The sequence below is a fragment of the Alosa alosa genome, chromosome 20, assembly GCF_017589495.1.
Source record: "Alosa alosa isolate M-15738 ecotype Scorff River chromosome 20, AALO_Geno_1.1, whole genome shotgun sequence".
NCBI classification, from domain to species: domain Eukaryota; kingdom Metazoa; phylum Chordata; class Actinopteri; order Clupeiformes; family Clupeidae; genus Alosa; species Alosa alosa.
In genome coordinates, this window is record NC_063208.1 from 25493367 (window position 1) to 25516814 (window position 23448).

At 44.8% G+C, this 23448-nt stretch overlaps 1 protein-coding gene across 1 annotated transcript in view; it reads right to left on the bottom strand.

Annotated features, from left to right (window-relative positions):
- LOC125284776 (oxysterol-binding protein-related protein 10) overlaps window positions 1–23448 on the bottom strand; it is a 77496-nt gene that overhangs the window by 20090 nt on the left and 33958 nt on the right. The window contains exons 5-7 of the mRNA XM_048228890.1: window positions 19039–19239; window positions 7598–7877; window positions 2973–3103 (exon numbers count right to left, since the gene is read on the bottom strand). Coding sequence (XP_048084847.1) covers window positions 2973–3103; window positions 7598–7877; window positions 19039–19239 — 612 coding nt within the window. The remainder of the gene's footprint in view (window positions 1–2972; window positions 3104–7597; window positions 7878–19038; window positions 19240–23448) is intronic.

Sequence of the window (23448 nt, forward strand, 5' to 3'; positions counted from 1 at the left end):
GCAACAAGACAAGCACAGTACAATGTACAACACACAACAATAACTACTGACACTAGACATAGACACAGAGAGCGCAATAGCCAGCACCATCACCAATACTGATTGTTGTAGGGCCTTACGTTTATTGCACATCACTGTTGATCTCTACAAGGTCTCGCCTGTAACTTCTGTGCTGATTACTCGATCATCATAGCTCATTTGTTTATCTGTTTACACATAAACTTTAGGCAGGTGTCACCTGGTTCATGTGTTCACCAAACAAAGCACAACCGCTTGGTGCACCTCACCTGATTATTCTCAGACCTGCATTTTTATCAGCACTCACGGAAAACAGTGACCCAAGTTAGACTCTCATAAGGTTGAGATACCTGCTTTAACAGACACCTTGATGCTATAATCACCTACTACCCAAAGACTCCCTGGACAGATTGGGAGAACACCTGCTGCTGCCCCCCTCTCCCCTGATCCACTTCGTGTCCAGACTCACCAGACCCGGCCATAAGCTATGAATTATGGGAATAATGTCATCACGCCATTAATAATGCTCAAGTCTGAGGTGATAATGTTATTTGTCTGGTCCGCTTTCTCATTAACCCTGAACACAACGATGCCAATGTTACTGCCCAGGCCCCCCAGCTCTCCACAACTATTCTGAGGATTGTAATTAGCGATATTGGAAGTGTCTGACGGCTGACGAGCACTGTTAATATCGGTGTCAGTTATGGAGAAATGTGACGGGGAGTTGCATTGCCTTTGAGTTGCATTGCCTTTGACAGGCTCGTAATAACCTCCTCGGTTGTTCTGTGGGGGACAACTTTCCGTTGTTCGTGTATTTATTATTAATACAAATTCTAATTATGACTGCCAAATATCATTACATGCATAAGTGTAAAATATGGGGGATGCGTCAAAACCGGCCAATCCCTCACACACACACACACACACACACACACTACACACACACACACACACACACACACACACACTCCACATTTTGCCCTTCATTACATGGCTGTGTCTCGCAGTGAAATGGCCAGAGACACAGATCAGAGGTAGATGGTGGAGGGAGGGTGTGGTGGGTGCCATAGGAGGGCGGAAGGGCCAGGGTAAGTATACGAGAGTGCTTTTTGGACAGACTGAACCTCTGAGTGAAATATTGAAACATTGAGAATTGCCCAAGTAGGGTATGAATTACATCAATTTAAGTTGTTCATCCAGATAATCAATTATTCATGATCTCTCTCTCTCTTTCTTTCTCTCTCTCTCTCTTTCTCTCTCTCACTTCTTGTTGCATCATTGAGAAATTATTTACTGTAGGAAATATGTGCCTCATGAAGTAGCTTGTGTGTGTCTGATGATGATGATAGACTATTTTTCCACACACACAAGCTACTTCAAGCAACTGTTCGACTACATAATGAACTGTAACATCTGTGTTTCAACAACACACACACACACACACACACACACACACACACACACACACACACACACACACACACTTTCCCATATAAAGTAATTGAAGCAATTGTATTCCACATTTGTGAGTCTACCAAAATCTCAAGACTTTCCCAGACACTGCGTTTGTCACACACACGGGATCTCTGGCATTTAAGAGTCTAGACATAGTCAATGATATCACAGGCTCTGCACAAGCACTTTCACAAACCCCTTCTCTAGGGAAACAGTCTCTGCTAAACTCCCTTCTCTCTGACCTACTTTTCCAACACACCGCTCTGAATGTTAGGAACTTTTTCCCTGAGAACATGGAGCTGCATGACTAACCTAGCGAAGGAGGGGGGGGGGGGGGTTAAGAGGATTTGCTTCCTAAAGTGATTAAAGGAAATTGTTTAATCAAAACAGAGCAAATGTGTAACTTGGAGAAAAGGAAGAAGAGAAGGATAAAGACAGAATATAAAAACACTGTACAGACTGGAGATTTAGGAGAAAAACTGATTAGCAAAAACTGTTAAACCAGAAAGCAGCAAGTGTGCAGCTAACATGAAAGCAGCAAGTGTGCAGCTAACACGAAAGCAGCAAGTGTGCAGCTAACACGAAAGCAGCAAGTGTGCAGCTAACACGAAAGGAGCAAGTGTGCCGCTAACACGAAAGGAGCAAGTGTGCAGCTAACATGAAAGCAAACTAAAAAGCAAGAACATGAAAGCTATGTGCAGGGTGCTATTTCAGTCCTGACAGTTGCAAGGATAACCACAGACAAAGTAGGCAGCTGCTCCAAACCCACCCAGCACCTCAGTCATTCGCTCCCTTCCCTGACATCCTCCATACAGAAAGCCCACCAGCTCAGCAGGCCAGCTTATAATGATGTCTGCACTACATGTTTGAGAATAAAGATAGCAGCCTTTACAAAAGACCTCCAGCCATCTTCGGGCTGTAACTCAGACTCAAATATATTTCAGAATTGTCAAGGTAAAGTTGTCTGAACGGGATGTGAGAGTGGATATCACTAAGGGAAACAAGCCTGGTGTGGGCTTGGCTTGGCTGAGACTATTTAAATTCACTCATATGCTGCTAACTGGGGCATAAAGACATGAAAACACACACACACACACACACACACACACACACACACACACACACACACACACACACACACAGAGAGAAAGAAAGAACAATGAGAAAGTCCTCATCACAACTGTGCATTAGCTTCTTGAATAGCAGTCCTGAGAACAGAAGAAGTCATGTGGAGGACCTGTCTCGCTGAAAACACTGCAATAACACAGACACTGCAGCCAAGACCAACAGCCACGCTGAACCCAGTCTGCAGATAAACAAACCTGACAAGGCTTCACAACCAACAAAATAAAATGAAAAATGGAAGAAAAATAAACCAAGAGGCAGAGGTTCAGATCAGATTTAGCACCAAATTTTCCATCACCAGACATCCACTTCCTACAAATTCCACCAAAAACTACAATCCCCACAATACCCTAACAGGAAGCAGGAAGTTGTACCTGAGCATTCTGGGGCATTTCCTTCTTCTGGAGGGCGGGAGAGGGCTCGGCCGAACACAGTGGGGTCACACCTCCGTTCCTCAGCCTCTCTGCTGACGGAGATTTGGGCACAGTCCACAGCGGGAGACAATCTACATGGACAAAACAAACAGCAAGAGAGTCAAAGTCACACAGACACACACACACAAACACACACACACACACACACATACACTCTCAGAAGGAGAAGTGTCAGTCAAGTACTACCAATGCCTTCCCGGATCAATGAGAGGTCATTGCTCTTTGCCCAGGTCTCGGACTTACATCCACCCTGGTAGAGTGCATTGATTGGTTATTGATTGGGTATTGATTGCTTCAGTCCTCCCACCCCCATCACCCAGATATTGCAGGAGGTTGTAGAGGAAGAACCGGTACCTCGATAAAGGAGTGATTCTGAGAAATCACCTAACAGAGGAACCACCTAACTAGACATTGGAACTCGGAAGCACTCACAGAACTTTCCACATTGTTCGGACGTGCCAATTCACAACTGACACAAAAGAGTCATTTAGTCTTTTAATATAGTCAGGTTGATGCATGTGAGTCTACTGCTTAAATTTGACATTTTTTTAATGAGCAACTACATTCAGTATCAGCCACTTTCAACCACTTTCAGTATCTTTGAATTCATTTACAGTAGATGGAATATGGGCATGTGACGCACACGTGTGTCGATGCCACTTGTCCACTAGTGAGTGTAAGGTTGGCAGGGTGGGTAGATCACTAGTTTGCAGGGCTGTTCACACCAAGAACGATAACTATAATGATAATGGGGGAAAATATCGCTTCAGCTTATTAAAACGCTGTTATGGTTTGTGTGGATGTTGCCATTCATATTAGCTAGAGCTATGCTTTTTGCCGTCATTGTTAGTTATCGTTCTTGGTGTGAATGGTCCTTTAGACCAGTGGTTCTTAAACTTTTTGTCTGGTGACCCCCCAAAAAACATGGGCCAAGTCTCGCAACCCCATTCTCTCTAACTGGCGGAATTTGATTTCGAAATGTTGCGAGATGGGCATTGGAAGCAGAGACAGAAAATGTCTTCTCTCATAGGTAGACTATGTCAACACCAAAGGTATTATGTTATGCCTTTGCCTAAAAACTTTTAGAAAAACGTCTTTAATCCAGACTATAGATCATTTTGTGACCCCCAGTTTGAGAACCACTGCTTTAGACAAAAAATCCATAATGCTTTGTTAAGTGCATATAACTTTGTGTACTGCTGTGCAAATTAAATGGGTTTTATGAACTGACTTCACTTGAGTGAAGGACTAGTTGGCCTGTAATTAGATGTTTTAAACTGTGGATGTAATTCACACTTCCATTCCATTCAGTTTTGATAATGTGTACAGTGTTGAGACTCTTAGTTAAGTGTTCTTCACACAGTTATGAATAGGTTTTGTACTGGGTTCATATCTGTGATAAAGATATCCTACATTCTAGAAAAACTGGAAACGTAAGCCTTAGGATACAAACGAGACAAGCCTTCTTTCTGGGTCAAACAATCGTCACCACAACAGTTCGACCACTCAACTCATACAGGATGTTGTTAAATAGAGTGCAGCCAAGAAGACACCAACTCACCCCGATCTCATCTGCCCAAAAAAAGCACATCTACCCACCCACCCAGCCAGCCTTCACTGTCTGTGTAAATCTGCACTGATTCAAGGCATAAATGTCTTGACATTATGAGCGAGGGGCAATCTGCTAAGAAGGCCTGAGGTCTGCCCAGATGGTGTCAGTCCTGACAAACTGCCGGACACCATGGTGGTGCCATCAACTGATTTAATGTTCTACATAGATCAGCCTGAAATATGTCTAGAGGCCTGAAATACATGATTGTAAAGAGCAGGTATTTAACTTTCAGTACAAGGTGGCCACGGGCGGATTATGAACCCCTGGGCCCAGATGTATTAATGGCCCCCCACTAATTGTTGCTTATGTGGGAGGGGGGGGTTGGGGGTCCTCCCCCAGAAAAATGTTAATTTGTTTAATGTGATTTCCTGTATTCTGGTGCATTTTGGGGATGGCCAATACTAAATTAAATCAGATTCATAGCCTACATCCTGATTTGTTAATATTCAGGCAATGATTCCATGCAAAGGCTTGGGCTTCAGGGCCCCCTGACCTCTTGGGCCCCTGGGCCTGGGCCCGGTAGGCCCGTGCAGTAATCCATCCCTGAAGGTGTCTGAAGTAGTTCGAGTGGCACATTTGTTGGTGCTATTGATCATATTTAACAACCCTTACAAAGTGAATGCTTGATTTGTGTGGAATGCTTGGTTTGTTTGGTTTGTTTGGAAAGTGTGTTTGGATTGTATGGTTGTGTTTTTTCCCGTCTGTTCCAAAACAGGATTGACCAGGTGATCAGAGTTGAGTAGCAGGCACACACACACACCACACCAGGCAGAGGACAGCCGTGCCACAGCATACATGCATGCAAATCGCATACATGTGGAGAGAGAGCTTGGTCAATCCAGATCAGATCAGATCAAACATGGACACCACATGCAGATACCATATACACAGACGGCAAAAGCGTTTGATCTGGAGTTACCTTTCAGATCGTTTCCACTCCTTTACGCAAGCTGCATGGACCAGAAGACCCCCCTCATCCCACCCCTTCCTCTTCCGAGCCCTCAAAACCTATCCCCCTGGGCTCTCTTCTGAGTTAATAACAGGGCGATAGCATGCCAACAGCCTTCCCTAAGTGCCACTGGCAGAGCCACGCAGCTTGGTCCCACATCCGTTCAAAGCATTCAGGGTTTAGCCCTAAACAAACAAACCAACAAACAAATAAACAAAAACAAAAATACTCTGCTCTCTTGGCCCCGGCTTCTTTTCTCCTTAATGGACGGTCATCTCCACTGAAGGGGAATATCGTGTAACACTGCAGGTTGACCAGAAGCTCAGGCCAAGCGAGAAGTAGTAGCCAAAGAAACCCTCTCTCTGCGGCAGTAATGCTTTAGGGAGAAGCGCGCACAACAGGAGGAGAGATGCTCCCCGTCAGTAGCGTTCGGGACGTACTGAAGTCACAATGCAGGGCCTTGCGTTGCGTTGTGTTGCATCCACTAGTGTCGGGAGGGTCTCTATGAACCTTATATGCCCGTCCTGGTCCTGCCATGCAATGGGGGGGACGCAGGAGCAGACCATGACCATCCAGTTCTGCAACTCTGGGGAGCGGGAGGGAACCATGGCTGTGGCTTTCAGGACCAACACCATCCTAGGAGACTAAAGTCCGACACTAGCCCTGAATGCCACAGTGACCACTCCACACGCCAGCTTGGCAGCACTGGCATCTCACCGCACCTCACCCTCTCCCCCTCTGCCAACTTCCCTTGCAAACGAAGGCAAGGGACGCAGAGTGCAGAGCGCTAGGAAGAGGAAGTGATGCGGTGAATTCGGGGCAAGGTCTCGGGTTCGGCCGCGGAGGAGTCCACGCATGAGGCGCCGCGCAGGCAGCGGAAGGACGAGGACTTTTTATACTTGCGGCTGGGCGGTCCAACTCCACAACAGCCTCTGCCCATCATGCAGGGCAAGGCGACTGCAGATACAGACAAAGAGAGGGGCAGAAGGGAGGGAGAGGGGGGGGGAGAGAGGTGGTGTGAGGTGGTCACCCCCTGCCCCCCGTGGGCATGGTGGAGCAGTGGGTAGTGTTGCCGCCCGACAATTGGGTCAGCCTGGGTTCGTTTTCCGTACCCACCATTGAGAATCTGTGTCGATTTGGGATAAAAGCACCGCCTAAAAACCGTTCACTTCACTTTAAAACCACCTTACCCTCCTGCATGATTCGAAGCACTCTTCAAAAGTCCGGTCACTCCTGGTGTCCCGATTCCCAGTCGTCAGATCCAGTGAAGGTCAGAAAGACAGCCAGCCTTTGGTTGGAGGAAGTTTGCTTTGAAAGGTTTTTATTGGATCTGATTTTATTGTTATATTGTTGTTTTTGTCACCTGGAGGAGTTTACAAGGCATTTGACTGTTTTGGCGTTAGGCACCTCTGTGAAGCTCTTTGGCATGACATTATCTTGACTCTGGGAATTAAGTGCATAGTAAGGAAATCTTTTGACAGTCACTCTCAATTTCTTCAATCCTCCATTTCTTCAATCCCCATGTTTTTCCTCTGTATTCACACACACACACACACACACACACACAACACAATATTCTTATGTGGACATACCAGTGGCTTGCCACTTGTGGTTGTAAACAGCGTTGACAAATGTTACACATAAACACAGGCAAATCTATAACATTTGAGTCAACAACACAGGAAATGGATGGAGCATAAAACAGATCATCGATATAAAGACATAATAACATGGGAACAATGATGGAACAAAAACCACAACTCACACAAACAAGTCAGCAACAGCAGCAGCAACAACAACAACAATAACAAAAGATGATGACAAACAACAAACACAAACCACCAAAAAACGCCAACATGCACTTTCAACAACATTTATTGCATACATTCAGCTGCAACGGTCCTGAGAGGGAAGGACAGAGGCCGCAATCTACCTCCATGGGGCCCTTCCCAGGGTCCGGGGGCCCCAGGGGGAGCAGCAGGGGTGGGCCCAGGGCGGACTCACCGGAGGGTGGGTCGCGGGCGGAGGGTCCAGGCCTGGTGGTGGTGGGGGTGGAGCCCTGCTGGTGGTGCTGGTGATGGGGTTGGTGGTGGTGCTGGTGGTGTCCGTGTCCGGAGCTCTGCTGGAGGATGCTCAGGCACTCCCCCAGGCAGCTGAGGGTGGCAGCTGAGGTGGCCTTCAGAAGGAGGAGGTCCTGGTCCAGACAGGTGAGCGGCCCGCGGGCGGGGAGGGACTCGATGGACTGCATCAGGCTCTTCTGCTGACCCTCGGCCTGGGACATCACCTGCAAGGAGGGAGGAGAGAGGAGTTTGTGTGAGAGATGGATTGGATGGAGTGAGTGAGTGAGTGAGAGAGAGAGAGAAAGACACAGAGGGAGAGAGAGGGAGAGAGGATGAGATTGAGAGGGAGGAAGGGAGGGAGTGGGAAGGATGGAGGAGAGAAGATGGAGTGCAAAGGAAGGAGAGAAGAAAAGGAAGGAAGGAGAGAAGGAAAGAAAGAAAGAGGACTGAGTGTGAGAAGGGGGAGACAAAAAGGGGAGAAAAGGAAAGGGGGTGAGATGGGTAGAGAAAGGCAGAAAGGGAAGGAGGATAAAAAGGAATAAGGAGAGAGAGGGAGAGAGAGAGAGAGAGAGAGAGAGAGAGAGAGAGAGAGAGAGAGAGAACAAAATGGAAGGTGAATTGGGGGGGTAATTAGCCAGAACGATAAAGCGAGAGAACGAGTAGGAAAGAAGAGAAAGAAAGAAAAGGAGAGATCAGAGGAAGGAAAGACAGGGTGGGAGGGAGATATACTTTCAGACGAAGGACAAAGCAGAGAGAAGAACTTCAAATCCTCACTTGAAAGAGACCAGGGGAGTCTTTAAATGTCACCCAAATGTTCCTCTGACATGTCTTTGTCATTTCACTTCATTTTTCCCATTTTCAAAGTGCTCCCTTTACCATCACTTCAATTAAACATGGTCTTCTGCCGAAGGCACTTAACGATATCTGCCCAATCCTCTGCCACAGCCAAGGACCTTCTGAGACATCAATAAAGTAACAGTGTCATAGTACGCTGTCTGACACCATAGCTAAACTCACAGAACTTCCATTCCTCCACTACCCCTACACTGCAACCTTTTACACCTGGGAGGCAGATGGGCTTCGATTAAAACTTCCATCTCCATTGGGTGGAGGGCTCCGAGGTTGACAGTGATCGATGAGGGCTCTAATGATGATTAATATCTGCTGTTAGTTTGGTCATACAGCGCCATGAATCTTTCTCTTGCTTGTCTGTCTCATCCTTGCCCCCGCACCCCCGCTAATTTGTTTTGGGTTAAATCTCTTTTTTTCCATGTCTAGCTGTGGGTGTCTTAAGCTTTGTCTGAATGTTTTGCTGACCTTGCCCTGATCGCAAAAGGGGGTCAGACGCACAGTGGGATCTTTTCAACCCACTCACAAATGCTTCCTTAGAAGCCACATTCCTAATCTGGGACTGGGCTTCTAAAATGTCTGCTCTGAGCGAGCATGCTGGGGTGGGTAATTCCCTTCAAGTCTCCAAGGTCTTGTCTTTGCTTCCGTCATCCACATTCAGCAATCAATGTAACTACCATGTAGTATGAATCATCCCATAGTCAGAGGCAGCCTAGATAGCTCCACGATGAGAGCCACTCGCAGTTTATAGATCAGCATCAGAGTAATGCCTTGGTCACAAGGGCAACACAGGAGAGAAACAAAGACAGTTGCTATTAATGTTCAATGAGCTAAAAAGCAAGTGGCTGTGGTTTCAACAAGTAGGTACAAAAATAGACGAGAGGTCTATTATTATGGCAATGCAGAGTGATGCGACATGACGGCTACAAATGGGAGGGAACACAATGTGACAAACATTGCTGAAACAACTGAGCAGTTATGCATAGCCTACTGGTCAGTTATGCATAGCCTACTGGTCTAGTTCTCTTATCTGACAACCACAAACTAAGAATGTCTATGTTGTCTCCCTCTGGTGTTACTTGTGTGACAGACAGATTGCAGCAGGGTGACACCTGGGACAGGAGCAGCATCTGGGCCGGATTTGGGTCAGACTGGGGCCGAAAGGACCCAAAAAGACCTAAAAGTGGCCCACCGGGTGCCCACAGGGTTTGAGTCCAACCCGCGTCATTTCCTGGTCCCACCCCATCTCTCTCTCCTTCCTGTCTGCCTCTTCACTCTCTGTCATAATGAAAAAGCCCCAAAAATATACTTTAAAAATATACTTTTAAGCCCCAAAAATACACTTTAAAAATATACTTTAAAAAAATTATAAGGAGATCCATATTACATTATATGGGCAAAGATGGCAGCTTTGGGTCCTTTTTGTAGGCGAATTTCAGAGGTCTATACAGATTGAGGTACAGTTCAGTAGAGGCCTAGGCCAACTAAAAACTATTTACCACCTACAGTATTGGCAAATAGGTTGGCAAAACTATGTCAAATTAACAGTAAAGCTGTATGAAATTCTGCAAAATCGTGAACACAGACCACATATAAGAATATGGTGTAAAATCAGCTGATTATAATTGTACCATTACGTCATCAGGACCGTATTTCCCCAGCTGGAACAGATTTGCTGTGGCAGGATCTGGGTTATTTGCGATGCTATAAATGAATGGATAGCAGGGTTACTTTGTGAGCCTGTGCAATATGAATGGATCCAGCAAAGGCTACACACAGCGCTGACCGCATCCTTCATCCGCAGATGTATGGACATCTCGATTGAGTTTATAATATACACATGGTCCTCCTCCTCTCCCATGTAAAGAGATGGAGGAGGGATGAGAGTGGTGCTTTCAGCTACAATGTATCCCATTTAGCTAATGGTCCAGCTCTCGAAATATTAACAGAAACAAATGAGCTACTGCAGCACTACCGGTGAAATATGACACAGATGATATTATGGTTCAGCTGATACGTTTCTCTCTCTCTCTCTCATTTAAAAAAGGAAGAGGTTGCAAAAGTAAACCTGCTCACCCTATGATATTTCCATATCGATTTTTCCTAATACGAGCCGAGAGCGATTGGCTGAGTGATGCGATGTGACCTACATTTCACTCAATCTGAATGATGAACACGCACAGAGCCTTGGCACATGTTGGTGCGGGGAGAAAGTGGTCAAAATAAAGGGAGTCCTTTAAAACGATCTCCATTCAAGTGAACTCACACAGTGAAGCACTACAATGAGTTAACACACAAACACACACCTACGCACACTTGAATACACAATGTTTGGGGTTATGGTGTAATTATAGTTAGTGGTGAGGAATAAACTCACAGCCCAGGTAGTTAGCTACTGAGGCTCACTGATGGGATGTTCAGTGAAAGCAGCCAACCAAATGAAACATTGCCAAAAACCCAGAAATAAGCAGCCTGATATTTCCCTCTTATAATCACACTCCCACATTTTTCACAGCTATCAAGATGTTTACCGCCATATATAACCCACGCTAGAGCCACATCTCCCTCAATTCCATATGGAGATTCACAGGCCTTCAGACTCGACTTCACAGGCAGCAATGCCAGTACAAGTACACAGCAATCCAACTGATACTGAAGTCACAGTGCATTTACTTTCATTTAGTCACAGCCTTTACACAAAGTGCCAGTATTGTTAGTTACTATTAAACTCAAGAGCCCAGGTATCAAGCCCAGGTTGCTTCCCATTTTTAAAAGGAGGCTAGTCCGTGTAGTATAGACCCAAGATGCTGTGTAAGTGCCCTATCGACTGAATAATTTGCCTGTATTGTTGCCTGTGTGTGTGTGTGTGTGTGTGTGTGTGTGTGTGTGTGTGTGTGTGTGTGTGTGTGAGAGAGAGAGAGAAATCCACATCCAGCCAAACTGGCACAGAATGCTGGCCTTGAAATAGCTGTAGATTTCAGAACAAAAATGCTGTTCTGCAGCAATACTGCAATACAGAACAGAGTGAAGAACAGTGCGGAACAGAGTGAAGAACAGTGTGGAACAGAGTGAAGAACACAGTGTGGAACAGAGTGAAGAACAGTGTGGAACAGAGTGAAGAACACAGTGTGGAACAGAGTGAAGAACACAGTGCGGAACAGAGTGAAGAACAGTGTGGAACAGAGTGAAGAACACAGTGCGGAACAGAGCTACATAAATTCTATAAAGACCTCTGGAGGCCGCAGTGGCTGTCTTGGGCTCAGCAGCTGCAAAACAAAACTACTGCAATGTAGGCAAAACTAATGCAAAACTACATACTATCAAAGCTTCACAGACTCGGGCAGCAATGCCAGCACAAGTACACAGCAATCTAACTGCTTTTCACTTAGTCATAGCCTTCACACAAAGTCACTTTGGGGGGTGAGAAAGAGAGAAGAGAGAAGAGACACGTGCACACTAATTGACCCAGAGAGCCCTCTTGGCCAGTGTCTCTTCCAGATAGCCCAGAACAGCCGCTCTCTGCTGTATTTAAGTGGAGGTGGACTGTACAGCAGTCACCTGGTCGACAGGCCTGAAACACGAGCCGAGTGCCCGACGCCGATCGCCTGAGCCATGGACCCCTCCATCACTACCCCGCCCTCCACACAACATAAAACTCTCATCTCTCCACACGCTCTGCCACACAATAAGGTGCCCACCTATCCAAGTTAATACAAGGACTCAAAGTGAAGAAAACTATAATAAAAAAAAAGGTTTTAATAATAAAGTTATTAATAATAACTTTTTCTCATAAGGGATTATATCACTTGAAATCATAATAACAAAAAACAATAAAGAGACAAGCATGCAGGTTACCTTTCAGACTTGATAGAACACTTCAGATGTCTGCTGTGTGGTTTTAACTGCCTCTGTGTGCAAAGCAAAAAGCTATACACATAGACTCGCCTTGCCATATTCTACACTGGGCTTTTTGTGGGCTGAACGAAAGGAAATTAAATTCACAGCAACTGCCATTCAAAGTCAGCGTCTAGAGGTAATTATTCTGCTCAAGTGGGACCACGTCCGTCTCATCAAGGTCACCTCCCACCACAGTCCTGCACACAGACGCTGCGGCAGACACATTAATCCAGTGAATTCCACTTAATAAATTAAGTTACTGATGTGGTGGTGACTCAGGCCCATGCAATTAAGAGCAGTAATTAATGCAGTGCAACACGTGGCCCCAGCATGATTGTCAACACAAGTTCGGACCAGCAACTCCGTCACCTCTAGATGTCTGTGTTTGACTGCGGTCTCACAGGACTAGATGTAACTTTGGCATGCCATGACAGGAATACAAAGCCTGGCGATGACTCGCTGAAAAGGTGATTTTAAATGTCATTCACAATCGACAGGAACAAAGCTCGCTGTGCTTCCTTTGAAAAACGGTCCATAGTTTGACAAGTGCACTTATCATTTTTGCCATTTTCTTTTCTTTTTTTTTTTTTTTCTGAAAGACTTCATGAACATTGCCTTCACCAGGTGACTGACTGTTTTAAAATATTCTAAATATTCTTCACACTCTAAGTAATCCACTCCCATGTGGTCATGTCTAGATATACATTCTCATACACTCATGACTCTATAAGGCTAGTCTGACCAGATACAAGCACTTGTGGGAAGTTACCGTGAGACCATGACACTAACAATCACAGCCAACCATGGCTGGACATGTTGCACTACAGGCTTTAGTAATCACTACATTAGAGTTGCACTCACAGGCCAGGTAGTTCCTGGAAACACCCGGAGTCAGTACAAATTGTTTTACTGATAAAAACACTGATGGTACAACCATTGTAAAACACAGGAATTGAAGTATTTTTAGCTGAAGGGTAATTAGTTTGACTTTGTTTGAATTGAGTAAAGGGAGGCAATGAGACCTCAGTCCTCATAGACTCTCGTTCTGCAGCACAGGCTACATATTATTCTCCAAGAAGCAGCTACTCTTAGACATTCTGGAACCATCATCTTTCTCTCCATCCCTCTCTCTCTAGCTCTCTCTATCCATCCCTCTCTCTTTTTCTCTCCATCTCTCACCCTCCACCTCTCTCTCTCTCAATTCCTCTCACTTCCTCCATCTCTCTTTTTTGTCTCTCCCTCTGTCATGCAAACTCTTACTCACAAGCAGACACGCACACGCACACGCACACACACACACACACACACTCAGATAAATGGCCCTGCATCAGACGTAGACATTATGGCCATCATGAAACAGTCAAGCAGTAAAGCACAACCACTCGAAAGTGTGTGTGTGTGTGTGTGTGTGTGTGTGTGTGTGTGTGTGTGTGTGTGTGTCAGGGCACACAGAATCAGAGGACAAGAATGATAAAAAGTAGGGAAAGCAACCAGTGGGTGTAAATGAGGTTACAAAAACAAAGTGAACCATTAGAACCCTCTGGAGGACAAGATAAACACGTATATACAAAATATGTCACTACTTCATGGAGAACTCCTCAACTAAAACACATTTAAATTTAAATAAACTCTATCTTCCGTGGTGAAGTGAAAAAATAAGCGAGACATTTAATTAGCGAAACACTCTACAGTGTTTATTAAAAGTGGAGAGCCGGCTAATGTTGGTTGACACACCACTCACTTCCTTCTGGCGTGTGATGTCTTGGCTGGAGAAAATGTCTGTCTGTGAGCATCTTAACCCTGAGGGCTCATCACAAGCTCCTGCACTTAGTTAGAGATGACCGAAGGTCCGGCCGACTGCACAGGGTGAGAAGAAACGACTGGACACAGCTGTCTGGGGAAAAAACATTGCAGTCTGCCTGTTCGGAGTCACACAATTTAAGACAAAAAAAAACGGTAAAGTTCACTGTAGACGAAAAGGCTGAACTCCACTGAGTAAGAAAATACATTTAGTTCCAGCTCTGACATGTCCAAGACAAAAGCTTCCAATTGAAAATGTTTCAGGAAAGGTCTCCTGTGCCAAGGTTCTTGGTAAAAAGGTTCCAGGTATGGTTCCTGGTGTGGTTCCTGGTGCCATTCAGCTCCACTACAGCCACTTTCCCTGTGGGCAATGAGCCTTTTTTCTCTCTCTCTCCCTCCTTTCTCCGAATCCCACTGCCTCCATTATGCAGTGCACCTGATGTTGCTGAAAGAATGACTGACTGAATGAATGAAATAAAAGAGCCCATCTCTATTCCAGGTAGCAAATTGCATTTGAAACCCAGATGAGGATGGACTGGGGAGCACAGCAGGGCATCCTGCCTGCCCTGCCTGCCCTGCCTGTCCGTCTGTCCGTCCGTCTGTCCGTCTGTCCGTCTGCCTGCCTAAAACCCTGCCTGGCCCTGAATGACCCTGGTTGTGGCTCTGGAAAGTCTCAACCAAGGCCGCATAATGATGATGGACCAGGTCAGGCTGAGTCTGTTGTTCTCCGTCCTCCATTAGAGAGGAGAGGAGGGTCAGCAGCAGGCCTGGTTTAGGGGCGAGGCTGTGGGGGTGGAGAGGGGGAGTGGAGTGGGTGTTGCCCCAGCGACTGGAATTCTAAGAAGCTCTTTAATGGAAGCGAGTGCAGGTAATAATGCGGGGCCTGTGCTCTCGTTGTGGGTGACCTACAGGAACACTGTCTGCCTGGGGAGGGATTCGGTTACGGCTAATCTCAGGGCCAAAAGCTGGGGGAGAAAGAGACACTCACACTCGCACGAGCGCACACACACATTTGCACACACACGCACACACACAGTCTGGTGAAGGCCTTCATTGTTTTAAGAGTTTCCAGATCAGGAAAGGTGGGCTGGCCTAAAAAAGGTAAAAGGGGGAAACTTATTTTCCTTACCACTGTGCACTTAATACAAATATGAGCAAACTAAATGAATTATTTATTATAATATATGATTTATCTTCCCAAATCTAATATAATAAATGGAGACCACTTTCAATATCCTTTCCTTAAAATTGCCCTGAAGGTGTGCATTGCTATATTGAAAAATACACCCTGTGGAGCTGAGCACCTATTGGCAGTCATTTTGTGCACAAAAGCATATGCCATCAGCCATGATAGCATGCTGCTGAATACAACACCCAGCGGGAGTGACACATCTCTTCCCCTTTCAGGATCTTCGCTCGCATTGCCCATATTTGTGTGAGCCATTCAAACGCATGTGTCCAAAGCATCAGACCCGTGCAGCCCCAGGGTGAGTGAGATAAAGGAATGGCCATCCGTGTATATTGTGATGGAGGCTGCCGCAAAGGGAGTATTGCTCTCTTGTACTGATAACCCCACTGATTAATCACATGATTACCCACATACTGTGTACAACTTACATTGTGGATCATGTGGGGAATCTCCTAGACCAGCTTGATTTAATTTGACGATAAATGAACATGGTATGGTTAGAACGAGTAAATATGCAGAGAAACGATTCACAAATTATACTATTTATGTGACAAAAGAGATATTTCTGTAAGTGATTTTCTTTATGGTATTAACCAATATCAAACATGAAGATTACAGATTAAGAGCAATATATGGATCGAATAGTGTCTTATCACCTGAATGTAAAGTCAAGACACACACGTTCATTTCTGTTAAGAAGGCAATAACTCCGTAATCTATTAATAAATCATTACACATGAGCGCCACGCTAGCAATAAATGTATGTTTCAGTGTTCAACACACATTCCAAAACAACAGTCCTCTACTCCACAGCTCCCAGGGATGCTCATCTTTGCTGTTACAGCCCGAGGCAACATTCACCACCATCATCTCCTGATGCTTCCGTCTCGAGTGGAACTCAATTCAAACCCAGTGAGGCTCATCTTAACTTCATAATTCAGATCGTAAGTGCAGATTTCCCTTCCTGTTAAATTACCGGAGAGAGACTCAATCCGACTACACAGAAAGCCACAAATGAGGTACGGTGCTCCGCTAAGATGAGCTCTGAAGATCAGACTGTCAAATGTACTTTTTCTCTACAGTAATGGCACCGACCTGATGAGACAATTCTGAAGTTCTCGGAAACAGACAATGACTATGCATTTCTAATATCAACAGCCATATCACTTCATCACAGGTTTATTACTACCAAATCATAACACAAAGAACTGTTTAAGTCCCACTCTTTACTACCTTTACATATAAACATATTTGGAATAAAAGTATCTACCAAGGAGCTTTATGTAAATATGATAAGATACTTCAAACAGAAAGTCATGATATTCATATTCATACTGAGTTCAGTTTAGCCTGGGTTTTCCCATGCTGCCTTGCGCGTGCGATTTTATTCACGCTGCTAGGCAGCCTGGATTCCATGGACTTCGTTTTCACCTCAACGAAGGAACCAATCACAGAGCGGAGGGGGGACAGCAAGACGATGACGACACACCGAAGCGGTTATGAGCTACGTACAGACGCATTTGACAGACATTCGTAGCACCCAATAAACAGCTGGGCATGTGTAAACCACGTTTCAAATACGAGAAAATGAATAGTTCCCAGACCCCATCTCAATTGGCGTTAGCCAGGCTAAGTTCAGTTCCATGTCACTTGGCAATGTCAGGGTAGCCCATCATCTGAAAGTCCTTCACAGAAACTAAAGACTGACATACTCCTGACTAGACTGAAGATGCAATGGCGACTAAAAGATTCCATTAGAAAGTCCAGAAGCTGAACCAACCATTTATTGTATACAAGTACACCATCTTCACTTAGTTATCACATTATTGTTTAATTCCTGGGTGTATAAGACTGTGCGCACAAAATCACTTATAAGATTACTTCAAAGTGTTGATCACATTGTAGCATGAAAACTCTCAGTATCTCTCTTTAGGAACATATCCAGTTCTCATCTAATGAGAGTGCTGATGCCTTATTGTGGTGGTACAACTGGGCACTGAGTCAGTGTCGAAGCTCACAGCACCGAATGATTAAAAAGCCAAGGCTTGGCACTCATTGATCACGCCATTAAACCAACGCTTGGAGGACCTGCGGAGGAGTCATCAGATAAGCCTTTCATTTAGAGCAGGGCAACATTCTTCTAATAAGTCTAATACTGTCAACTTAATGACTTCAGGGCCTTAATATCACCCACTGTGCTTGAGAAATCTTAACCAGTGCTGATCTGAAGGATTTCCAAATCCACTCCGTTTACAGGATCATTTAAATGCTGTTGTTTCATAACAACATAAGCTGTAAATGTTTGTCTAATTGAGAGCGACACATCTTCATAATCGCTGGCATGTTTAATCAGATTAAAAGGAGTGAGGTGTAAATCAGAAATGAAGAGGATGTCTGTGAAAAACGAATATCACAGAGTGCATTTGGACACGGCTGCCTTGCCTAGTCTTTGACAAGAGACTTCAGTCTGTCTCCATAGTCAACGTCTATAAAGTCTGTCTTGTCAGACATATGCAAACATATGTCACAATGTTGTTTTACACATTGCTGAACAGACTACATCTGATTAATATTAAAAATGCTGTCAAGAAATGTCAAGGGCATCTATATAAACACAACTGCTTGTGTATTTGTGTTTGTGTGTGTGTGTGTGTGTGTGTGTGTGTGTGTGTGTGTGTGTGTGTGGGGGTTGCTGATTGCTTCCCGTTTTCAAAAGAAGGCTAGTCCTTGTAGTATAGACCCAGGATACTTCCCTATCGACTGGATAATCTGCCTCTGGGGGATTGTTTTGCTCTTCAGAAATGCATATCCAGCCAAACTGGCACAGAATGCTGGCCATGAAATAGCTGTAAATTTCAGGAAAAAAAAAAAATAGAACACTGCAATATAGAACAGAGTGAAGAACACAGTGCGGAACAGAGAGGAACAGAGCTACATAAATTCTATAAAGACCTCTGGAGGTCGCAGTGGCTGTCTTGGGCTTAGCAGCAGCAAAACAATTTAAGACGAGCTCCACTCGTAAATAAAGTGAATAATGCAAAACTCCATAATATCAAAGCTTGTAAAGCTCATGGTGCTAAAATCAAATAGTTTAGATTATATTTTTGAAATGCAATGCTCTTCCTCTTTTATTCGAATTTTCCAAAGTTTATGTATTTAGTCACTGCGTTTCTTTAATATACTCGAAAACTAGTTGCACAAATTGAAATGAAGCTGAAAACTTAGGTTTGAAACATGTAGAATTCTGCCATCACACGCACTCATATGCACTTAAGAAAAGGTTTTAAAGGTGGATCTTTAAGGGTGGATTTCAAGGGATAGCTTTTGTAATGTTATGTAATTCATCAATTACGGGTGAAACGTTAAAATTACATTTTAACAGTTTAAAAAAAAAAAAAAAAAAAAAATGTGGCTTTTGGCTCCAATGTGGCCTCATTCCATATTTGGGTACACGTGCCCACAGGAACCTGGATTTGAGTCCGTCCTAGGGTAATTTCCTGATCCCACCCCCTCTCTTTGTCTCTGTCTCTGTCTCTGTCCCACTTGCTTCCGGTCACTCTCTTCATTGTCCTGCTGAATTAAAGCCATAAAATCCCCCCATAAACACTGCATATGAGAGAAGAGCTTAAGGGTGACCAGGAGGCACTGACCTCTTTGACCTCTTGCAGTCGGGAGGGGTACTGGTTCTTGGCCCGGCGGGCAGCGGCAGGCGACTTGTGGTGGGTGATGGTGACGATGTTGCTAGGCGCCCCGGGGTGGCCCAGGTGCCTCTGGGAGCCGGGAGAGGAGGAGGCGGAGGCGGGCGGGATGTGAGGAAGGAGAGAGAAACTCCTCGTCCGACCAGAAGAGCCCTGAGAGAGAAGCGAGGGAACGAGAGAGATGGAGAGAATGAGCGGGGAGAAAGAATTGGCTAGATTGTTTCAATCAGACAGATAAATCCACAGTTGTTTACTTTGAATACATTCATCTGTGTGTGTCTCTGTGTGTGTGTGTGTGTGTCATTTATGCAGCAAGCTCAAATACTACACATAGTCAACTCATGTGAAAGAAATGAGCTTCTCTCTTCCCAAATGCCTATAGCATAATAGGTTTATGACTTTAAATATGTAGTGTTGCCATGCTTCATCTTTCTGCACAGAGAAAACCTTAGAATCAGCTGCTATAGTCATTAAGGGGTTCATAAAAAGAACATCAGAGAGACAAGGGCAGCTAACAGCACTTCAGTCAATCTACACACACACACACACACACACACAAGCCACAAAGGCTACTTGCTCGCCACTTAACACTGGGAGGCAATGTACTCTCTTTGTTGGTCTGTCTGACTGTCTGTCTGTCTCTCTCTCCGCCTGTCTGTCTTTTTCTCCTGAATTAATAGCCTGATCCCCTCATGATGAGGAGAGGAATGGGAGTGAAAGCAGAGAAGAGAAAGGGAGATGAGACTGAAAGAGAGAGAGAGAGAGAAAGAGCCAGAAATTTAAACACACAATCAAAACTATGTAATACAAATGCAGAGTACACACAAATGCCACAAATTTAAACACAATCATGTAAGAAAGACTTACACACACACACACACACACACACACACACAAAAACTCTGCTGCTCACCAACGGAGGAACTCTCTGCTTCACAGCCTCCAGCCTCCCTCCATCCTGCAGCCCTGCAACTCTCCTCTCCTTAGCCAACAGCTGAGCTCCTCCCTGGAGAGCACAGCAGCTATAGCTCTAACAGGGGCTAGATCCCCACGTACCATCACAGAAGCCTGTTGGCACTTTCCCACAGCAGGAACTCACAGTCGGTTTCAAGGGCGCTGGCACCTCTGTGAAGTTTTCCACTGCAGGAACCACCCCTACAGGTGGCCTCTTCCAGGGCCAAAATATGTCTCTAAGAAGTAACGTATGTCTGTGAAGTGAGAGTTTACATCCTAGTATATTCAACTCATTTCAATGAGAAGTAGGGCGGACAAAGTGCACAATTTTGTGGGTACGTCGGGCGGGCACTGTTCCGACATTCTTGTCGCTTGCGTGCACAAATCAAGAACATGTCCGGCCACCTCGAAGTGGACTGATGAGGACTGAGATATGGTGAATATATATATTAATGAATCATTGCGAAGCTGGTATATTTATTAATCAAGCATGTACAGCTGCCATGAAAGGATTTAATCGAGTGTTAGCAACTTTATAGCCAATTCAACTGTCAACTGAACCTTCATGTAATCTTTACATTACATTTACTTTACATTACATTACAATACTTGTAATACTTTACATTACATCTAGTGATTATGTGGAAAATCTCCTGGTATAACAGAAATATATCACTATTATGTCATGCTCAAATTGGTATTGTGAGCAAAGAACAAAATATTAAGCTGTAAAAAATGGCTTGTTCTGACGTTTATCCAGTAGTCGCGTCTGAAAGGGCTCATTAGGGGACTGTTGCAATAAGCCTTCGCGCCACCTGGTAAGCTCTGGGAGTTCCAGCGGTGGAAAAGTGCCTCATGACTTATCCTGCTGGTCACAGGCCAGTGCTTTGGCCCCGTCCAGTGGTGGTCTGTTTATGGTGACCATTCTTTATTCCGCACTACTGACCGGAGAGGCTCATCCATTCTGCGACTGACTGTAGATCATCACACCCATGGCTACGCTTACATGAGCGAACATTAAACAAGCAGGTTCATAGGGCTTTCGAGTGCTTTTCTTCAAACATAACAGATTAAAAACTTTGGTCATTTACTGTAACCAGCACCAAAACAAACTACAAAAAAGACACAAAACAACACACATACACAACAATACATACAAGAACAACAGATACAACAATACATACAAGAACTCTAAACATCAAGGTAAACCCTGAGTTTTTAAAAACGAAAAACTAAAATCCATTGTACAATATAGGTCGTCTGAAGTCACATGACTCACATGACATGTGCTACTGATGCCAAGAGGCGGTGATGAGGACAGGGAGGCTGGATTGGTGGATATGGAGCCTGATGGGTGAAATGAAATGGCAAGCAGAGTGGAGCTTTTAAGAAAAGCAGGTAGAGGCAGAGCAGCAATTTACTGTAATCACTGCCAACGGCAGGGCAGGGGGTGGGTGGGTGGGTGGGGGGGGGGGCTGAGATGGGGCTGAGATGGGGGTGAGATGGGGATGAGATGGGGGTGAGGGTGGGGATGTACGGACCAGTGAGGTTGAGAGTGAGTACCACCCATCTGACTGAAAAACTGGCACACAGCTGTGGGCACTTAACAGAAGTGAAGCGCTGGATGGAGGAGGCAGACAGGAGTTCACACAAACACAAACACACACACACACACAAGCACCCAACATACACACACAACACACACACAGGAAACAACACTTAATGATGCCTAGTCCAAAAATCACTGAGGCAGTCTCATTAAAACAAGACGGAGCGCTGACTCCCAAGACAGACAGAGAAAATGAACAAATGTCTAACGGACAGTAGAGCAGCACTTCAGCCTCTTTCCACCGCTGCTGTTGCTTTTAGATGATTAGGTAAGAGATGGAAACTGTCACGATGGATTACATTGATGGATCGTGAGCTACAGTATGATACTGGACTGGACTGAAGAGTTTTATAGAAAGCTCAAGGAAGAAGACAAAAGGTTATTATTTATGGACATGAAAAATAGAACTCATTCCAGACAAAAACAACACAACAACAAAAAGCCATCAGAATGAATTTGTAAGGGTGCGATCAGACAGGACGCTTTGTGCGCTTTGTAAAACTTTTTTTCAATTCGAGGCACTCAGGGCGCCTTGATAAAAAAAAAAAAACAAGGCACACAACACGCGAGGTCCTCTAGGCATATAGCCAGGGCGCAAAACGCTTACTGCCAATATGAAACAACATAAAAAAGGCGCACCTCAATGCAAAATCTGATCCCCGTCTGATCTGATCGCGGCCTAAGGGATATGTGGAGAATCTAAGGCGTGAGCGTTTGACACCACCCTATCGTTAACGTGCTAATTACCAACCATTTCGTTGGAAAATTCTAAAAACAACGATGTTTTTTAATATTTCAAAATAACATTTGATAAATGAACCTTACATTTTTCAATAGCCATAGGTGTGTAGATTTGAACAAAATCTAATTGGGTTCTTACTGGGGCTTGAAATACTGCCTGAAATATCCGATTTTGTTTACCACGCTCGGAGTTTCGTGCTGGGCTGGTGGGTACTTATTCCCACACTTTCTCACGGCACATCAACGGTTAGCACAAGAATTCTCGTCGTCGCAATTCAAAATTCCACTGGAGCTCCAAGCGGATTTGTACACGCAGCCTTACAACACTGTTTACAGCTCTTCGAGTCACGGTAAAATGTAATTTTTGGTACATAGCCAATTTAGATAAACTTATGGTGAGGGTGCTTGCGTTTTTTTAGGAATCCGCCGTCTTGGTTTGTATTGAAATTAATATTAAGTGACACATACACGAGGTTGGACATACGTGACGGTTGGTAATATGTGACGTTCCAATACATACCATCAGCACCATACAGTACAAGCCAGAAGTTATTCACATCTGCATGCATGTCCTTTGTTAGCATGTGATTTATTTCAGCTACTGTGAAAGGTGTATTTCTGACAACTGTGTGGATTAAGCTTTTTGCATAGAAGGTATTATATATGTGTGTGTGTGTGTGTGTGTGTGTGTGCGCGCACGCTTGTGTGTGCATGTACCCACTCATATGGGCCATGTGCACAATATTGTCACAGAGTGGAATCTGTGTGTGTGGGCGTCATAAGGCAGGAGGCCCAGGATCGTGGGCAGTGCTGATATGACAGTCTTCGCCAAGTTCACCTGTATGAGTCCCCTGCCTACTGAGCCATCACACACACACACACATACACACACACACACACACACACACACACAAGCACAGACACACACGCACACAGACACACAGTCATAACAGAACGGTCCTGGCAGCAGCCCTGACCCTACACCACACTGACATATGTCCATATATATTCATGTACGTAAATTAACATCCCAGCACAGAAATGAAACAAAACAAAAC